The sequence below is a fragment of the Cucumis sativus genome, chromosome 5, assembly GCF_000004075.3.
Source record: "Cucumis sativus cultivar 9930 chromosome 5, Cucumber_9930_V3, whole genome shotgun sequence".
In the NCBI taxonomy this organism is placed as follows: Eukaryota; Viridiplantae; Streptophyta; class Magnoliopsida; order Cucurbitales; family Cucurbitaceae; genus Cucumis; species Cucumis sativus.
The window spans coordinates 23,363,776-23,383,796 of NC_026659.2; the positions used below are offsets into that span (position 1 = coordinate 23,363,776).

At 38.8% G+C, this 20,021-nt stretch overlaps 1 protein-coding gene and 1 long non-coding RNA gene across 2 annotated transcripts in view; both read right to left on the reverse strand.

Annotated features, from left to right (window-relative positions):
• LOC101220785 (mediator of RNA polymerase II transcription subunit 23) overlaps positions 1 to 20,021 on the reverse strand; it is a 60,325-nt gene that overhangs the window by 24,827 nt on the left and 15,477 nt on the right. Inside the window, exons 7-8 of the mRNA XM_011657152.2 lie at positions 10,739 to 10,946; positions 1,659 to 1,939 (exon numbers count right to left, since the gene is read on the reverse strand). Coding sequence (XP_011655454.1) covers positions 1,659 to 1,939; positions 10,739 to 10,946 — 489 coding nt within the window. The remainder of the gene's footprint in view (positions 1 to 1,658; positions 1,940 to 10,738; positions 10,947 to 20,021) is intronic.
• Positions 448 to 1,081, reverse strand: LOC116403847. Its single transcript, XR_004216747.1, has 2 exons — positions 685 to 1,081; positions 448 to 609 (listed from the first exon to the last, which is right to left on the reverse strand). It is a non-coding gene; the product is annotated as an uncharacterized LOC116403847 (long non-coding RNA).

Consider the following 20,021-nt stretch of genomic DNA (forward strand, 5'->3'; position numbering starts at 1 on the left):
GAGATAAGTTTGAATATTCATCTAGATAATGAACCCTAATTGCATTACTTCACCCGTTAAAGACAAGGGTGCATAAAAACTCAAGTAGACGTGCATAATATGTACAGCATCCTGAGTTTCTTAAGATAAACTGAATGCACTCAGTAGAGAGAACACTACATGATGAAAACAAAATAAATTACTTGAATATTTAACACAAAAGTAAGAATTTTATTTTTAAGGAAACAGGTCTCTTTATTCATATAGATGTAAAATGAAAGAGACTAATACTCTAGGTACATTAGGGTTACACAAAATAGTAAACACTGTTCAACCTCATAGGTTACCTTCCATTCTTCAATAATTTGTATATCATTTAAAATTGAAGTTATTTGAAATTTTAAATACTCTCTTTAGATTATTCTCTCTCTGTTAGAGATTATTGAAAATTGAATTAACAATCTAATCTTTTGCTTGAACAAGAGAAAGGACAGCCACTGAAGAAGCCTCTTAAGCTAGAGCTTATCCTTCAACTCCGTCCTCACGTGTGTGAACCCTCTGTCTTATTCCGCTCGTAATTGAAAGAGTGATGTTGAGGAAGCAGCTGTCGCTGTTGCAGTATCGGATATTCTGAGAAATATTGTATATGAACAAAGATTTCCCAAATCTAGTTCAAATACCGGGAAATAAGAATGAATGTTCCACCTGTAAGTTTAACCGGCTAACGCATGACCGATGTGGGGGTTTCAACCTTCCTTTCTCTTCCTTTTCTTCTTCAGCGAATCCAAACCCTACCACTCTAGATTAGTTTGTACATACACACACACATAACTACATACACACACATGCACAAACAAACGCGCGCACATACACATACACATTTATACATACATACCAATGTACTCCAGTTTAGTTTTTGTACTTTCAAGAGTCAAAATTTAGTCCCAGAACTTGCAATAAATCTTAAAATTAGTACTTATGGCTAGTTTGGAGTTGGATTTTTTTCACCCAAAATTGATCAAGTAATAATAATTTTCAATATTTGGATGTAGAAACATTCTTGACTTGGCTAAAAACTGTGGAAAGTTCTTTTGGAGTACGATGCATACCCAAAGATAAAAAAGTTAAGCATGTAGTCTTCCAACATAAAATGGGGTATTGGCTTTGTGGGATCAACTTCAAACTTCAATAAATGATGCTACGAGAAACAACCTATCAAGAAGTGGCCCAAGATGTTAACTCAGACGCTTGTCTCGTCTTTGCCCTGGAGCATGGTCTTTAGGAGGAAATTTCAATGTTAATCACTGATCCTTGCTCTGAATCCAAATCATGATCTTTTCTGATCTGTATTATGAATCATCCCTTGCAATGGCTGAATCAACAGTGCCACAGTATAAATTTTGATTTAAAACAGATGATTTTTCTTTTTAATGTTTTAATTTGAATTATTCAAATCCTCCTAACATAAATGAGATCTCCTCTTCTCTCTCCAGAGAACACATGTACAGCACTGACACCAAGCACACTTCCAGGACATCTCCATTATGCTATTTTGTGTGATGCCAAGTTAGGAAGAGTTTATTGCATAAATGGTTACTGCCTTACCGGTCACACCTATAAAGTTGTGCTCATAGATAGCTTTCAGTGAGGTAAACCATTGACTAATAAAGTATTTATACCTGTCCAGAAAATAAGGATTCCTCCATTTGATATGCCAGCTTCGAGCACAAGTTCATTGAAAAACCTGATAACAAAGACATCGGCAGTGGGCTCACTTCTCGCATAACCATTATCCTCTCATTGGTCTGTAAATTTTGTGCTGATGATAATTCTGGAGCTCCTGCAGAAGTTAACCAATTCATCACAGTTTCACATGCTGGTTGTGCCATCGTGTATGAGACAACCCAAAACATCCCAATTGATCTGTCATCCATGTTCATATAATCCACGATCCGATCACCTGGAGATAAATACGTAAGATGTGTCAGAAAATGCAAGGAGTTTGTTACATAAACAAGATTTCACAGAAAGAATATAGTATGTATCTTCTCCTTTAGAGAAACAGCTTTCCAAAGTCTTATGGAAGTCGATAAGCCCCTGGCGGGTTAATATCCTAGTTTGGATTATGATTTTTGGGAATCTCAACTGCTCATCGGTCATGCAGAAGAAGCTTCCGTCTCATTACTTGTCTCCATCTATTTGCCCTCTTTGTGAAAAGAAAGGGGAAGATCTACAGCATATCTTCTTTTAATGTTTCTATGCAGATCATAGCTGGTGGAATTTATTTTCAACCTTTGAAGTTGCTTGGGTTTTCAGAAGAGACTTTAGTGATAATATACAGCAGCTTTTAATTGGCCCTATCTTACAAAAGGGTCCTTGGTTGCTTTTGTGTAATGCTATTAAAGTCTTGCTAGCTGAGTTATAGTTTGAAAAGCACTAAAGAGTTTTCCATGATAAGAAGCTTGTGTAGAAGGATCAAAGTGGAGTGGCTCGTTTAAACGCCTCCTCTTGGTGCACCTTCTTCAATAATTTTGAAGGCTGTCCATACAAGATTTAAATTGGCATATTGTTATATTCACACAGTTTAATCATTTAATCATTTAATCATTGTATTGTTTTAGTTTCTTAAAGTTTGAGTTGTATTGTTCTGGTTGTGATAGACCCCCAATACTATATCAATATAGTAGGAGAGGAAAGAAGGGTAGTGGCACAGCACATGTGTAGAGTAACACGTGTGAGTTAGGTTAGTATAAATAAAGAATAAGTGTGGGCGGGAAAGGTAGTTAGAAATTGTGAAGGAAAAGGGTCTCTGTTCTTCCTTGAGAGATAGGATAACAGAAGATAGTTTCATTTGTAGTATTTGATCATATTAGCGTGTGTAATCTAGATCAGATTGAATCTAATAACAATAATAATAGAAGTTCTATTCTATTGGTTACTGGATTCCATCAAATTGGTATCAGAGCCATGATTCTGACCAAGGAGAAAGATGGTGCAGACGAGGCTTGAAGAAAAGATCGAAACGATAGATCAAGAGCTTCACGGCATTAAGAAGGAGATCGGAAAACTGCCGGCAATGGAGAAAACGTTAATGGAAATCTCGAAGAATATAGAAAGGCAGAATCAAGTAATGTTGAGAATTATGGAGTCAGCCGCACAAGAAAGATCAACGATGAATGAGAGGATATCCGAACTGTCTATGCGGACTTTTTTGGCGAAGACGAACGATGAGGGCGAAGGATCATCGAGGCGAGAAGACGAAACGAAAAACGAAGAGAAGAAATAGAATGACGAAGGGAACCAGGACCGAAACAAATTCAAGAAGGTGGAGATGCCGATATTCAACGGAGAGGATCCAGATTCGTGGTTGTTTCGCGCTGAGAGGTATTTTCGCATCCATAAACTCACTGAATCTGAGAAGATGACAGTTTCTACGATAAGTTTCGAAGGACCGGCACTGAATTGGTTTCGTTCTCAAGAGGAACGGGAGAAGTTTATCGATTGGGCGAATATGAAGGAAAGGTTGTTGGAGAGGTTCCGTTCATCGAGGGAAGGATCTCTGTACGGACGATTTCTGCGTATTCAACAAACGACAACTGTGGATGAATATCGAAATTTATTCGATAAGTGGGTGGCGCCACTAACTGATTTACCCGAAAAAGTAGTGGAAGAGACATTTGTTTCGGGATTGAAGCCGTGGATCCAAGCTGAGATGGATTTTTGCGAACCGAAAGGCCTGGCTCATATGATGAAGATAGCGCAAAAGATTGAAAACAGAGAAGATATTCGTCGTGAGGCAAATCTTCCTGGATATTCTGGAGGAAAAACGACCAATCCACAAAACATTATTAAGGCCCACGCGAATTCGAGAGCTGGAGAAACTAAGGGAGGTACAAGTTGGCCAATGAGAACCATTACTCTTCGCGGAACATCAAAGGAGGAAGCGCCAAAAGAAGGACCATCAAAACGTTTATCTGATGCGGACCATCAAAAGGAGAAAGGGTTGTGTTTTCGGTGCAATGAGAAATATTCTCATGATCATAAATGCAAAACTAAGGAGTTGAGAGAACTGTGGATGTTGGTAATTAGTGGGGATGATGAAGAGTATGAAATTATTGAGGAAGGAGAGGAAACAATGAAAGAGCTGAAGTCTATCGAAATAATGGAAGAAAACCAGGCGATAGTAGAGTTATCTATCAACTCTGTGGTTGGATTATCTAACCCAGGGACGATGAAGGTTAAGGGAAAGATACAAGAGAAGGGAGTGGTGGTGTTGATTGATTGTGGACCAACACACAACTTTATTTCTGAAATTCTTGTGAAGGAATCACAACTTTATTTCTGAAATTCTTGTGAAGGAATTACAACTAGAAACAAAAGAAACCTTAAACTATGGGGTAATTTTGGGCTCCAGTACTGCTGTAAAAGGGAAGGGGATATGTGAAGCTGTGGAATTAATGATAGGAGAATGGAAAGTGATCGATGAATTCTTACCATTGGAGTTAGGGGGAATAGATGCCATTCTAGGAATGAAGTGGCTTAATTCCTTGGGAATAACGGAGGTAGATTGGAAGAACTTGATATTGTCCTTTATGTATCAAGGAAAGAAGGTTATAATACGAGGGGATCCCAGTTTAACGAAAGCAAGAGTAAGCCTAAAGAATTTAGTTAAAACATGGGGAGAAGAGGATCAAGGCTATTTGGTAGAATACAGAACCTTGGAGAAATACGAAATATCAGAGGAAGAGGGTTCCATTGAGGAAGTGTTGACTGAGGAAGAGTCGGTTGTTGTGGTGTTAAAGAAATTTGACGATGTGTTTGATTGGCCAGAAACCTTACCCCCTGGGTGGGTAATTGAGCATCACATTCATTTGAAGGAGGGTGTAAATCCAGTAAACGTGCGGCCATATCGATATGCTTACCAACAGAAAACTGAGATGGAGAAGCTAGTTGAAGAAATGTTATCGTCAGGAATAATATGGGCTAGCACGAGTCCTTACTTGTATTATTGGTGAGAAAAAAAGATGGTAGTTGGCGGTTTTGCGTGGATTACAGGGCATTGAACAAGGTGACTGTACCTGATAAATTTCCAATACCGGTAATTGAGGAGTTATTTGATGAATTGAATGGAGCTGTGATATTCACTAAGCTGGATTTGAAGGCAGGATATCATCAGATTAGAATGAATGCTGAGGATATTGAAAATACCGCATTCAGGACGCATGAAGGTCATTATGAGTTCATGGATGCCCTTCGGACTAACGAATGCACCCTCAACCTTCCAGTTCTTAATGAATGCTATATTCAAGCCACTCCTCAGAAAGTTTGTGTTGGTTTTCTTTGACGATATATTGATATATAGCAGAGATTTGAAAGCTCATTTGGATCATCTCAAAGCAGTGTTAGAAATACTACGAAAGAATGAATTATATGTTAACAAGAAAAAATGCAGTTCTGCCAGGGCAAGGGTAGAATATCAGGGGCATATTATATCTGGAAAGGGAGTTGAGGTGGATCCGGAGAAAACCAGAGCTATCAAAGAATGGCCTATTCCAGCTAACATGAGAGCAGTCCGAGGATTTTTGGGATTAACGGGATACTATCGTAAGTTTGTAAAACATTACGGTACGATGGCAGCACCACTGACGCAATTGTTGAAGAAAGAGGGGTTTAGAAGGAATGAAGAGGCTCAGGAAGCTTTTATCAGATTACAGAGAATCATGATGACACTACCAGTATTGGCAATGCCAGATTTCAGCATTCCTTTTGAAATTGAAACGGATGCTTCGGGTTATGGTTTAGGTGCTGTGTTGATACAAAACCAAAGACCTATTGCTTATTATAGGCACACTCTAGCAATTAGAGATAGAACTAAGCCTATGTATGAAAGGGAATTGATGGCTGTAGTAATGGCAGTACAGAGGTGGCGGCCCTATTTGCTGGGAAAGAGGTTCAAAGTAAAAACTGATCAACGATCTCTGAAATTCTTGCTGGAACAACGGGTGATACAACCCCAGTACCAAAAATGGATATCTAAGCTTTTAGGATATTCGTTTGAGGTAATATATAAGCCGGGATTAGAAAATAAGGCTGCTGATGCATTGTCTAGAGTACCACCTACTGTCCATCTGAATCAGTTGACAGCCCCAAATATAATTGATGTGGCAGTGATTAAAGAAGAGGTTAATCAAGATGAAAAGTTTAAGAAGATCAGAGAAGAATTGGCAGAAAAAGGTGAGGAGCCATCCAGCAAATATTCTATGAAGCAGGGGATACTGATGTATAAGAATCGAATGGTAATTTCTAAAACTTCCAAACTGATTCCTACGATCTTGAATACATTTCATGATTCGGTATTTGGAGGACATTCAGGCTTCTTACGAACATACAAAAGATTGACTGGAGAGTTATACTGGGAAGGAATGAAACAAGATGTCAAAAAATACTGTGAAGAATGCATGATTTGTCAAAGAAATAAAACTCTAGCATTATCTCCAGCAGGGTTGTTAATACCCTTAGAATTCCCTAATAGAGTATGGGAAGATATTTCCATGGACTTTGTAGAAGGCTTACCAAAAGCGAATGGTTTCGAGGTAATTCTGGTGGTGGTAGATCGCTTCAGTAAATATGGTCACTTTTTACCATTGAAGCATCCATATAATGCGAAGTCTGTATCAGAATTGTTTGTCAAAGAAGTGGTGCGACTACATGGTTTTCCAAAGTCCAATGTGTCATATAGAGATAAAGTATTTCTGAGCTCATTCTGGAAAGAGCTGTTCAGACTAGCGGGCACAAGATTAAACCATAATACAGCATATCATCCCCAATCGGATGGACAAACAGAAGTAGTGAATCGTGGAGTGGAGATTTACTTAAGGTGTTTTTGTGGAGAAAAACCGAAGGAGTGGGTAAAATGGATACCATGGGCTGAATATTGGTATAATACTACTTTTCAACGTTCAATAGGTATCACACCATTTCAGGCAGTCTACGGACGAGTACCTCCTCCTCTGTTATATTATGGAGATAGAGATACTTCCAATTCAACATTGGATGAACAGCTGAAGGAGAGAGATGTAGCCTTGGGGGCTCTGAAGGAACATTTGCAAGTAGCTCAGGATAAAATGAAAAAATATGCTGATGTGAAGAGGAGGGATGTGCAGCATCAAGTGGGGGATTTGGTCTTATATTAAAAATCAGACCTTATCGACAAGTTTCACTGAGAAGGAGGAATGAGAAACTATCAGCTAAATACTTCGGTCCTTACAGAGTGATTGAAAGAGTGGGACCCGTGGCTTATAAGCTCGAGTTACCTGAACGGGCGGCCATACACCTAGTTTTACATGTTTCTCAGTTGAAGAAAGTGTTCGGAACACATGTGGAGAATCGTGATGATATTCCATATCTAGCAGAGAATTATGAATGGAGAGCCGTGCCCGAGGAAGTGTATGGATATTCGAAAAATAAGGCAGGAGGTTGGGAGGTGTTAGTAAGTTGGAAGGGATTGCCGAGTCATGAAGCAACTTGGGAGCTATATGAAGATTTACAGCAACGGTTTCCAGATTTTCACCTTGAGGACAAGGTTAATTTGGAAAGGGAAAGAATTTTGAAGGCTGTCCATACAAGATTTAAATTGGCATATTGTTATATTCACACAGTTTAATCATTTAATCATTTAATCATTTAATCATTGTATTGTTTTAGTTTTTTAAAGTTTGAGTTGTATTGTTCTGGTTGTGATAGACCCCCAATACTATATCAATATAGTAGGAGAGGAAAGAAGGGTAGTGGCACAGCACGTGTGTAGAGTAACACGTGTGAGTTAGGTTAGTATAAATAAAGAATAAGTGTGGGCAGGAAAGGTAGTTAGAAATTGTGAAGGAAAAGGGTCTCTGTTCTTCCTTGAGAGATAGGATAACAGAAGATAGTTTCATTTGTAGTATTTGATCATATCAGTGTGTGTAATCTAGATCAGATTGAATCTAATAACAATAATAATAGAAGTTCTATTCTATTAGTTACTGGATTCCATCAGGTTGTTTCTTTTACCTCCCTTCTCACCTTTCCTTCTTTGGTTCCACATAATTTTGGATATTTGGATTTTGTATGGATATGACGAGGGTGCTAAGGGGATGTCAACCTAGTTGAGATATCTGGATGCACCTCTTGTTCTGGGTGTATTGTTTTGTTGTATTTGTTCTGTTGTATTGTTCTTTCACAGGTGGTTGAGAAAGTCCAGCATACTCACTCACATAGGCCCACCCTGAATTTTGTTTGTCCTTGGGAGGACGTTTCTTACCTCTTGAAGGACGACCATGTAATTATTAACATCGTTCCTTGCAATGCTCACAAATAGGGACCATTTTTCCTTTCCCATTGGCCTTCTCACTGTCATGAGTAGAGGACCTCGCATTGAAGGTTGTGGAATCAATTGCAAGGGTGGTCAAAATATTCCTAGCACTTGGGCAATCCTCCTCAAAGGGAACTTCAGTGCAAACTTCCATCAGAGAAGGAACAAGTCTCTGGCCCAGTATATGCCCACAGGCTCCATCAAACTTGGAGTTGAGACTAGCAAGAATCATCTGGTGGAGGGCAAAGTTTCTCCCATGTTAGAAAGTCAAACTTGTGCTGCTCTTCTAGGATCTGATAGTGACCACAAGAAGTAATTCTAGGCATTCAGCTTTTCCCCTGTAAAGACTCTTGTAGTCTATGCCACAGAACTAGACACGCAAGTAGAAGATAAATTAGGGAACGAAGTTATCGGATTCTCGGAATACATCGGCAGTTGGTTGGAATATCAGAACTAGATGTATGTGTAGAGGCTCCAAACGTTACCTTAAGAGTTGTAAGTTGCTGCCGAACCATTATGAACTATTGGTGTGTGGTGTCCTACACTTTTGGTTTGGATTGGGCCAAGAATTCATCAACTTCAAATCCCGAATTGGTATAAAGATCACCAAAACCTCAATAGTTATCCGGTATTGAGTGGTGAGGAAGATGGTTTGGCTACAAATATCAATAGGTTCGAGGCGGCTATTGATGCAGCAGCACGTGGACATCAGGGTATTGCAGCTAAAGGTAAACTCCACTTGTAAGTGTGTACAGCTGCAGGGGAAGGCTCTCTAACGTGTTCTGAGTACTATTCGACAGCACGTGAGGGGTCTCTGGTTGCAAGTCTGGCAGTGCATGGACGTCAGAAGGTTGCAGCTGGAGGGTTTCTTGCGGCTGCTCGTGTGACTGAAGGTGACTTGAATATCGATTGTGGTTCTGTCGACAGTGGCTTCCTCTACGCAGCTTCCATCAAGAGTTGTGTCATCTAGGGTTTCGTCATTATTCCACTCTAATACCATATTGAAAATAATGACAAAAAAACTAACACAGATGTACGTGGAAACCCAATGCAAGGAGAAAAACCACGATATTGTTTTCTTATTATTTTCTAATAATCACAAACAGATACAAAGGGAGAAGATAAAGAGAGAAGATAAAAAGGAAAGAAAAATTTGGGTTAAAAATAACACATGGGCTTTCAACATCAACACAGCCCAAGCCCACAAATTCTAACACTAACAATATCATCTAGGGTATTTAATATTGAAGAAAAAATAGACTTAAACAGAAGGTCAGTAGACTTCTATTCTTCAACCACCAGATAAAACTTTAATTAAAAAGTCATTCTACCAAGACATTATTTAAGTTTGTGCAAGAAGTGATTCTGCAGCAATTTTCATTGCCCACATTCCAGTCCTTCATGATTGGACGAAACATATTGAAGCTGATAAACACTTCATAAAGGAGAAGATTGTTCAAGAAATAATATGCATCACTAATCTTCCAACAACAGAAATTGGGCTGACACCATAGAGATTTCTAAAAGAAACGCAGCAGCTTGGTGTTCTTCAAATGCAAAATTCAAAGATTACTCCATTCAAGACATCTGCCTCAATTGGACCGCCTTCATCGAATGAGTTCCAATGTAGTTTCCCTCGATTGCCAGTTCAAAATTAGTGCTTTTGTAGTTTGGACGGGTTTTATATGTATTTTTGCCGTTATGTTTTACTTTCAGCCTTGCTTTTGTCTACCGTAGGTAGCTTTTGTAGTTATTTTGTTTATTACTTTGGTCTTTCCATGACCTTAGTATTGTTCTTGTACTTTGGTCTTTTCTTTGTATTTTGGATATGATGACAGTGCTTGGAGGTGTCAACCTAGTTGAGGTGTTCGGGTGCACCTACTGATCCTTTCTCTCTATCTCTCCCTCATTTCTTGGCTTCCCTATTATTCTCATTGTATAGCTCTTTTGTACATTGAGATTATTAATAATAAAGAAGCTTGTCTCCTTTTCAAAAAAATAAACTAATCTTCCAACAACAGAACAAATCGCACGTGTTAACTAAAGGTCTTCAAAAGTGGCAATTCAATAACTTAACTGACAAGTTGGCTATGGATGATATCTTCAAACCAACTTGAGGAGAAGTGTTGATTGTTTCCTTTATTGTTAATATTTCCATTGTATTTAAGATATATTTGTGTTTTATTTTTTCCTTATTTGTATCTTCCTAGTATTTTTTCTATTTAAGATGATAACCTTTTTCTTTCTAAGAGAAATAAAAGAGAAAATACATTTTACACAAGTTATTCTAATTTTTATTCTTAAAGGGTAAATTAGTGCTATGATGTGCAACCTCAACGAAATAAAACAAAACAGACCTACGATGTGTAGCATGACTCAACAACTTTACGTGCCTTACGCAACATGTACCTTTACTTGCTTGTCTCCACCATTCATCAATTTGTTTTCCTTTCTGTAGCTGCTCACTATTCAAACATTCTCTTGTTATTGTATTTAGTGACCAAATACGCAAGTTCTGACAACTGCTAATAAAATCAAGCAGGATGCTTTGAGGATTATTCGGATCAGCATTTTTATCTTCTCTATGAAATGATACTATTTTTCTTGTAGTCTCCACCTGGAAAGATATTTGAAACATTAGCACATCAAAGAAAAAAAAACCTAATCAAACTTCCTTACATAATTTACATTTCCATGTGGCACATGTAACATTTTTTAAAGTGTTTGTACCAACTTTTGCACACTCAACTAATCTCACAAGACAACCCGCTTGATCCTACAAAATTTATGTGTAAAGGAAACTCATAAGAAATTAATTCCTAGTTAAGTGTCCACAAGAGATTGAATTCATTGAGACTATGACTTCTTTTTTACCACTGGGCTAACTCACGATGGTTTGCAACACAAGTACATGAAAATTAACTTTCCCAATTTTGAGGAAATCAGACTTCGATTCCACAACATTGCTAATGCATAATAACATTTGCTTGTGGAATGACAAATATACAAAGATAATTTTATAAAGCCAAATTTTTCAGCTGCAACATCTAGTTATACTCCAGAGTACTTCTCAAAATATTTAGGTGTCGGTTACATTCACTCTTCAGTTAGTAGATCTTAGATAAAAGCAATTAGGAGAAAATGCATGACCACATGGGTAGGGTAATGAATTCATCATTCAAAAGAAAAGGTAAGTTCTCTCCCCTCTCCCCTCTCTCCTCTCTGCTCTCCCCTCCTATGCTCCAGGCCGTCGGCAAATCCATTTCTCCCTGCCAACTGTATTATTCAGATTAAATATGGAAGTGGTCAGTTGCAGAGTTCTACAGTTGCATTATTGCACCTGGAAAGAGAGTGATCGAGTTCATGTTGAAGATGTGGAAGCTCGCAGATTCTTGTCGGTTTCCAGAAACTAACTAGTATGGTTTCGGATGCCGTCTCAGAATTATTAAGAGGTCCGGAGGATAGATTCTATCAAAAGATTGGAGATTTGGATAGAGGATGATAGAAGGTGTCGAAGTTCAAAGAAAAGTTTGTTGGGTGTTAAGCTGCGATTTTGGGCCTAAATCAGGAGGTTATTCAACCTTTAAGGGTCTGTTCAGGAGAAAACAAACTGGGGTGGAGGTCTTTTCACATGTTGGAAAAAATCTTATCTAAGGAGGAATATGTTAAATAGTTTTCACGTCGTCACTCCAAGGCTATCATTTCAGCACAGACCAACAATCCTAGTTATGCAGACAAGGTCAAAACAAAAGACACCAAGGATTTTGTTACAAAGAAAAAAAACAGAGTCAATGGATGATTAAGAACACTGAAGTTATTCAAGCTAAATTCGAACATCTTTAGATTGTTACATGACTCTTTGCATTCAATGATTGCAGAGAGATCCGGAACATGCTGGAAATTAATTTTCAAGCAAAGATCATTATCAATTTTTTGTCACGAGAATGCTCTCATAAGTCTAAACAAGGCTCGATCAAGGACTTCATCATTGAAGAAGTGAAATGATAGGAGATGGAGTCTTTTCATCTCAAATTTGAAAAATTGGATAAATTCGGACATACTTGGCTGCTTGTTACAAAAGGATTTGGCGGATGGATAAAAATCAAAAACCTTCCTTTAGATTATTGGTGTAGGAAAACGTTTGAGGTTATTGGCGATCATTTTGGCCTTTTGGGGGACTGGAGAACATTGCTACAGAACGCTACATCTCAGATACTGCAGTGACACATCCATTCAAGTTAAACAAAACTTATGCGGTTTTATACCTTCAACCATCGAAATTACAGACGTTATTAGAGGTAACATCTTTTTGAATTTTGGTGATGTTGAGTGTTTGAATCCCCTCTTTTCTACTAAAGGTATTCTTATGGTAAAATATTTTTAAAATCCCATTGATCAATTGAGAGTTAGGGAGGCCTTGCAAGACGAAGAGGTTGACGTCTCCTCTTTCCCCCTAATTTAGATATTCTCAAATCCACCTTTGCAACTCTCCCCTGGCAAGAAACCCATTCGAAGCTCTGAATCATTTCTACGATCCCTCACCGACGTCGGTTAAGATGACTGAGACAAATAGGTTGGATGAAACAGCATTTAATGCTCCAGCACATGAAGACTCACATTTAAAGGGCTTTGTTGAACCCATTGAAACCAGTGATACGAATAAATTAGTGGGGCCCATGATATCTGTCCCGTTTTTAAAAAACTGGTATATGAAGAGTCGGAAAGAAGGAAAGAGAATCAAATGGTCATTGTGCATGATGAGGTTGAACTCTCTGCTGGAATCCAAAAAGGTGCAATTAAAGAAGAGAGGAAATCTTCTCTTGTACTATGAGCTTTTGTCTCATTATTATAATATTTATATTAATAAAGAGGTTGTCTCCTTTTCAAAAAAGAAGAGAGGAAATCCGAAAAGGTTATATTATCAAAAAAGGATGGGGTCTCGGGTTAGATGGCATTAATTTAGGGTTTAGGGTTTTGTTAGGATACTAACACTAATTTAGGCCGAAAATACTGTAAAAAATGGCTTAAACAGAGGCGGTACCCTGATTTACTTTATTTATATATAGCCAGATGATTACAGAGTCACAAGATGAAAAGAAATAACAAGGAACAACAAGGAAAATCAAGGAAAGAACATACCGGCCTCCTTGATTTAAGAGACCCTTGTGGCTGCTGCAGCCCTACCTTCTAAAAGATAAAATATACCCTAGCTACTCCATACTTAATCCTATTTATAGACACACCTATTTCTCAGCCCAGTGGGCCCTACCACTCACGATCTTCCTTCCAATCATTCCTCCATAATACTTTCCTGTGCAGTTACTTTTCTACCCTTCCTCCTATAAGTATGGATAATTGGGGGTCTTACAATACCCCTCGGTTCCAAGTTCACCTTGTCCTCAAGGTGGAAGGTGGGAAATTGTTGATTCATTTGGTACACTACTTCCCAGGTAGCCTCATTCTCCAGTAGTTCTTTCCATTTCACCAACCACTCGTTGGCCCCCAAGTCCTTATTCCACGGTTTCTGGTTGTAGCTGTAGTTCAAACTCTTCCGTTAGTACTGGTTGTTGGATTTGCACTACATGCGTTTTCCCCAATTTCAGTTTCAGTTGGGAAATATGGAAGACGTCATGAATAGAAGCTTCAGGCGGTAACTGCAGCCTATACGCCACTTCTCCAATTTCTTCAATTATGCGGTAAGGTCCATAGAATTTAGGGGCCAACTTCTCCGATCTCTTTCGTGCTAGAGAATGTTGCCTATAGGGTCGAAGCTTGAGATATACCTCATCTCCCACCTTGAACTTAAGTTCCCTCCTCTTGGAGTCGGCCATTTTCTTCATTCGGTTATGCGCCACGTTCAGGTTCTCCTTTAGAGCATTCAGTGCTAAATCCCTCTCTTTCAGTATTTGTTCCACCTCATTGTGAGGAGTCTTGTGGTTGCCGTATGATAGCAGCGGAGGGGGTGATCGTCCATATACAATCTGGAAGGGATTTGATCTTGAGGAGGCATGGAAGGTTGTATTATACCATAGTTCTGCCCAGGGAATGAACTTATTCCACTTTGTCGGCTGCTCATTACAAAAACACCTCAAATAAGTTTCAACACAACGGTTTACTCTTTCAGTTTGTCCGTCCGTTTGTGGGTGGAACGTCGTACTTCCTTTTAGAAGGGTTCCCATGCTAGCAAATATTTCTTTCCAGAAGTTGCTTATGAAAATTTTATCTCTATCGGAAATGATTGACTTAGGTATTCCATGTCTACTCACTACCCGGTCAATAAACACTTCAGCCACTTGCCTTGCATTAAAAGGATGCCTCATGGTGATAAAGTAGGAGTATTTGCTAGCCTGTCCACAATTACCATTATTACATTCATACCTCCTGCTTTAGGTAGCCCTTCAATGAAGTCCATGGACCAGTCTTCCAAGATTCTTTTTGGAATTGGAATTGGCTGTAGAACTCCAGCTGGTTTAGTTGCTTCCAACTTATTTCTCTGGCAAACCTCGCATTCCTGCACATATTTTTTAACATCAGCCTTCATACCTTTCCAATACAATTCCCCACACATCCTTTTATACGTCCTTAAGAATCCGGAATGGCCTCCTAAAATGGAGTCATGAAACGTATGTAGTAAGGTGGGGATCAGAGTGGATTCTTTTGACAAAACAATTCGCTTCTTATACAGTAGGTTTCCATTCACCCATCGGAATTTACTAGGCTCGTCAGGATTTTGTTTTAATTCTTCAATGATTGCCTTAAGCTCTTCATCTAACTCAACTGGCTGTTCTATTCGGGAGAGGGCATCGGCTGCTTTGTTTTGTAATCCGAGTTGGTAAAGTATTTCGAAGTCATACCCGAGGAGTTTAGTCAGCCACTTCTGGAATTGGGGTTGCACTTCCCTATGCTCTAAAAGGAATTTGAGGCCCTCTAATCTGAGATGATTGTAAACTTTCTTCCCAAAAGGTAATGTCTCCACTTCTGTACCGACAAAACCACAGCCATCAATTCCCTCTCATATATGGACTTGGTTTTAGCTCGGTTCGATAATTTTTTACTGAAAAAAGCTATGGGATGGCCATTTTGAGATAGAACTGCCCCTAAAGCAATCCCAGACGCATCTGTTTCAATGATGAAAGGTAGGTTCCAATCCGGTAGAGCTAGTACGGGTAGGGTTGTCATGGCTAATTTCAGCTTATCAAACGCCTCTATTGCTTCTTCCCCCCATAGGAATGAGTTCTTTTGCAATAATTTGGTCAACGGTCCTACCATCTCTCCATACCCTTTGACGAATCTTCTGTAGTAACCAGTCAGACCTAAGAACCCCCTCAATCCGATTACATCTTTGGGTTGGGGCCAATTTACCATGTCCTTGATCTTTTCTCCATCAGCTTCAACCCCTCTACTGGATATTAAATGCCCCAAATACTGAATCTGCGAATGAGCTATTACGCATTTTTTTTTTTTGGCAACTAATTGGTTATCCCGCATTACTGCAAAAACCATGCCCAAATGCTTTTCGTGCTCTGTGAGATCTGTGTTGTACACTAATATATCATCAAAAAATACCAGTACACATCTCCTGAGGAAGGGTTGATGATAACTTTTGAATCGAAAAAGAGTTACAATGCTTCATTAATTTTTACCTAACTATCAAATTCGAAAAGTTTTGAAACAACCCAAAGATTATCAAAATCTGCTTTGAAGACTTCTGAATTCTTAATCACCCAATATTTGCTTGAACTCTGTGATGCAGTATTGGAGAAGGAGATCTTGGATGTCTCATTTGATTTTGCTTTCTCCGTATAGCTTCCTTTATACTTTTAATTGGCTGCTAATAATGGTGTTGAACTTGGTTCGGGAGGAGAACCAGATTTTGTATTCATGGATATCCTTGAAGTCTTCCAACATTTTTCCAAAGCTTTTCCACCCCTGGTTATCTTCACCAATGGGGATATGAATAAAAGATCTCCCACCTGTACTAGGCCATGCAATGCATCTCAAAATCCACCCAGTTCTGGTTCTGAATTTGGAAGTTTCAACCCTTCCACACTCAACTTTTTCTTTCTTACAGAAATACTCTTCTTTAGATTTCTTATTCAAATCTTTCACCATTTCAATGAACCATCTAAGTTGAAAGATAGATAAAGTCATAGTAATTTTAGCTTCAACATCTTCAATGTGAAAAGCTTCATCTTTATGCCAGATGCAGAATAAAAATTGTCGATTTTGCAGCTTTTTACTTCCATCTTTGTGAGTTAAGAATGGTTGCTAGGGAGATGCCAAAGTACTCAGCGACGTCTAGCAGTGTCTACCGGAGAGGCTAATCGGCAATGAAGATGAAGGGAAGGAGGAAGAGTGATGCAGTAGTTGCAAAGCTAGAAATCTTTATGTATGATGCCTCTCTTTTTTTATGTCTATTAATGAAAATGAGAAGCCTTTTTATAGGCTGGAGATTACAAGAGTTGTTAAACTAACTTGGGGTTGAGTTAGTTTAACTTGGAGTTGAGTTCGTTATAACTAACTCAAGATACTAAATTGGTAATTCAAATAACTAATCCTAAACTATAAAAATGGTAATTCAAACCCCTCCTCTAGGATAAAACTCAAGAAACATCAAGGGAGATGTTCTACATCAAACCCCTCCTCTAGGATAAAACTCGACCTCGAGTGAAGATTAGGGAGCTAAAGAGAAGGAATCTGGTGCATAGTAAGGTGATAAGTCGGCAACATTGAAAGATGGGCTGATTCTCATGTTTGCTGGGAGGTCTACTCGGTAAGCATTGGGGCCGAGTCTTTCCAATATTTGAAATGGACCCATGCGCTTGTTGGTCATTTTGGAGTGATGACCAGCAGGTAGTCTTGACTTTCAAAGGTACACCATAACTAGGTCACCAACTTGATGTTCCTTAAAGCATTTGTGATAGTTGGCGGCTGTTTTGTAGGAGTCATTAGCAAGCTCTAGATGACTCTTGACTTCTTGGTGTAGCTTGGAGATACGTTCAGCCATTGCTTCAGCCTCCATACTGACATCAACAACAGAAGGTAGATTAGCTAAATCAAAAGTTACCCGAGGGAGACTAGTGTATACAACCTCAAATGGAGACATCCCTGTTGAGCGATTTGCCATGTGGTTGAAGGCGAATTCTGCTTGAGGTAAAGCTAGGTCCCACTGTTTAGGCTTGTCCCCGCTAAGGCACCGAATGAGGTTGCCAAGAGTTCAGTTGGTCACCTCTGTTTGGCCGTCAGTTTGTGGGTGGTTGGCGGTACTAAACAGGAGGTTGGTGTCGAATTTCTTGATCTTCTTGAAAGTATGGTCGAAGTCCAAGCCTTTGTTGAGGTTCTTGATGAATGTTCAGCAAGTTGTCTTCATCGGAAGAGTCAGAATCGTCTAAGAAATGTCCAGGTACATTGTTTCCATACAATCGATTATTGTGGATGTGAATAGGTTGATTTCTTAGTAGTTCTTGGTTTACAGCAGGGTTTCTTGGTCTTTCTTGTCTTTCTTGGTTTGCTGCAATTGGGTTCCTTGGGGGCTGAATTGCTTCTTCTAAAGGTTGGACATGAAATCGGGTAAAAAGGTTTGTTAATTCTACTAACGATTGCTGTATATCCGACTGCCCTTTTCGAAGTTCTTCAACAGCTTGTTCTACCAACTGCAAGCGTTGGTTGAAGGAGGCTTCCGCGTCCATGGATAAGACTGGTAGGATCCAAGTTTTTTTAGGGAAGAGTGAGCTAGGATCACGCTCTGATACCAATTGATGCAGTAGTTGCAAAGCTAGAAATCTTTACGTATAATGCCTCTTTTTTTTTATGTCTATTAATGAAAATGAGAAGCCTTTTTATAGGCTGGAGATTACAAGAGTTGTTAAACTAACTTGGGGTTGAGTTAGTTTAACTTGGAGTTGAGTTAGTTATAACTAACTCAAGATACTAAATTGGTAATTCAAATAACTAATCCTAAACTATAAAAATGTAATTCAAACCCCTCCTCTAGAATAAAACTCAAGAAACATCAAGAAGGGAGATGTTCTACATCAAGGAGAGAAAGGGAGAGAGAGAACTTACCTTATTTTACTAAAGCATTATAAAAAAAACAATGCAAAAAATCTGGTGGTTTACAATGGAAAAGTCTGATAATAGCCTAAGGAGCCCATGGGTAAGCATTTCAAGAATGTGGGGTCGGTGGAATCACTAGCTTTATTTAAGCTTGGCAATGGTTGTAGAATCGGGTTCCGGACAGACTCTTTGGTTCATGTCATCCCTCTCAAGGATCAATTTTCCAAGCTTAATAAAATCGCTATGCTACCCAACAGCTTGGTTGCAGCACATTGGGACAATGAAACTTTGTCTTGGTTTTTATCTTTGTAGAAGATGTTTAAAAGAAGAAGAAATTGCAAAATTTCAATCCCTACTATACCTCCTCTAGTCTAGAAAGGTGATAGGTTCAGAAGATTATAGATATTAGAGGCCGTTAAACAGTTAAGTCCCTCTCGGTTCACTTACATACAGCCTCCCCGAAGGATAAAGGCATCTTTAAAGCCCTTTGGAAATCAAGCAGTCCCCCGAAAAATCAATATTCTGATTTGAATAATGATTGTTAGGCTCCTTAACTGTTTCGAAATCTTGCAAAGGAAATCCACTAAAAAGTGTTTCGACTGCAAAATTCAGATTACAAGTTCTTTCATCAGGCTTTTCTCTGAGCTCAGAAGTTTTGGTGGATTGTTTTCTTTTATTTTATCTTATTTTAGACGGGATTTTTATGTTTTGGTCTTCACATTGTTAGCTTTAATTTCTGGTCTGTAGTGTTTGCATGTTTGACGGTTTCTTTTTGTCTCAGCCCTCTTGTAATAAGCTGGACATTGAATAACAATTTATGATTTTGTTTGTATAGAAAATGATGCTGGCGTTATAGGGGTGTCCACCTAGTTTAGATGTCCGAGTGCACCTCCTGATCCCCTAGGTTCTTTCTTATGTTTTTTTATTACTCTAATTGTATAATTCTCTCGTACTTAATTATTAATAAAGAAGCTTATCTCCATTTCAAAAAAATGAGAAAGTTATCAACAATCCTTTCATTTTAGGAGGGAACACTAAAGTGGAAACAAAAGGGTGTTTTTAAAGAGGACAGAGAGTTCTTAGGCAGCTCCCTCCTTATTTCCCACCGAAACCCAAGTCAGCCAAACCCCTCTATTTTAGTCCAATCTGCTAATTGTTAGAATCCTGCCGCTCCAAATTTTTCCATTAGGTCTATCTCTCCTGCTTCTTCAGCATCAGTAGTCTCTTCTGCAAAGGCTAAGTTACTACCCATCGCAGCTCCTTCTAGAAAAGTCTCGAGCCTCTCCTCTTCATCTGCATTTTTACCTTCTTCATCTCAAGTGTCTTCGGCCAATTCCGGTACAAAAGGTACTTCCAAAAAGCATAAAAATCAAAGAAGCCCCCCGCTTCCCTTTAAGACGTTTCCCAAGCATTTTGTTAGAAGGAGGTCGAAGGAGCTCTAAAAAAAGACTTCTAAAGACAAAGATCTTGTCAACCCAAATTCATCAAAATTCTGAATTTTAAAGGTAAAAAACACTCTCCATCTTCAATCAGGGAAGACATCCTGAATTCAAAAAAAAGCTACTTAAGGGTAGATTGATTTTAGATCAAAACCCTGATTATTTGGAGGTTAATTGTACACAAATCCAAGCTCCTT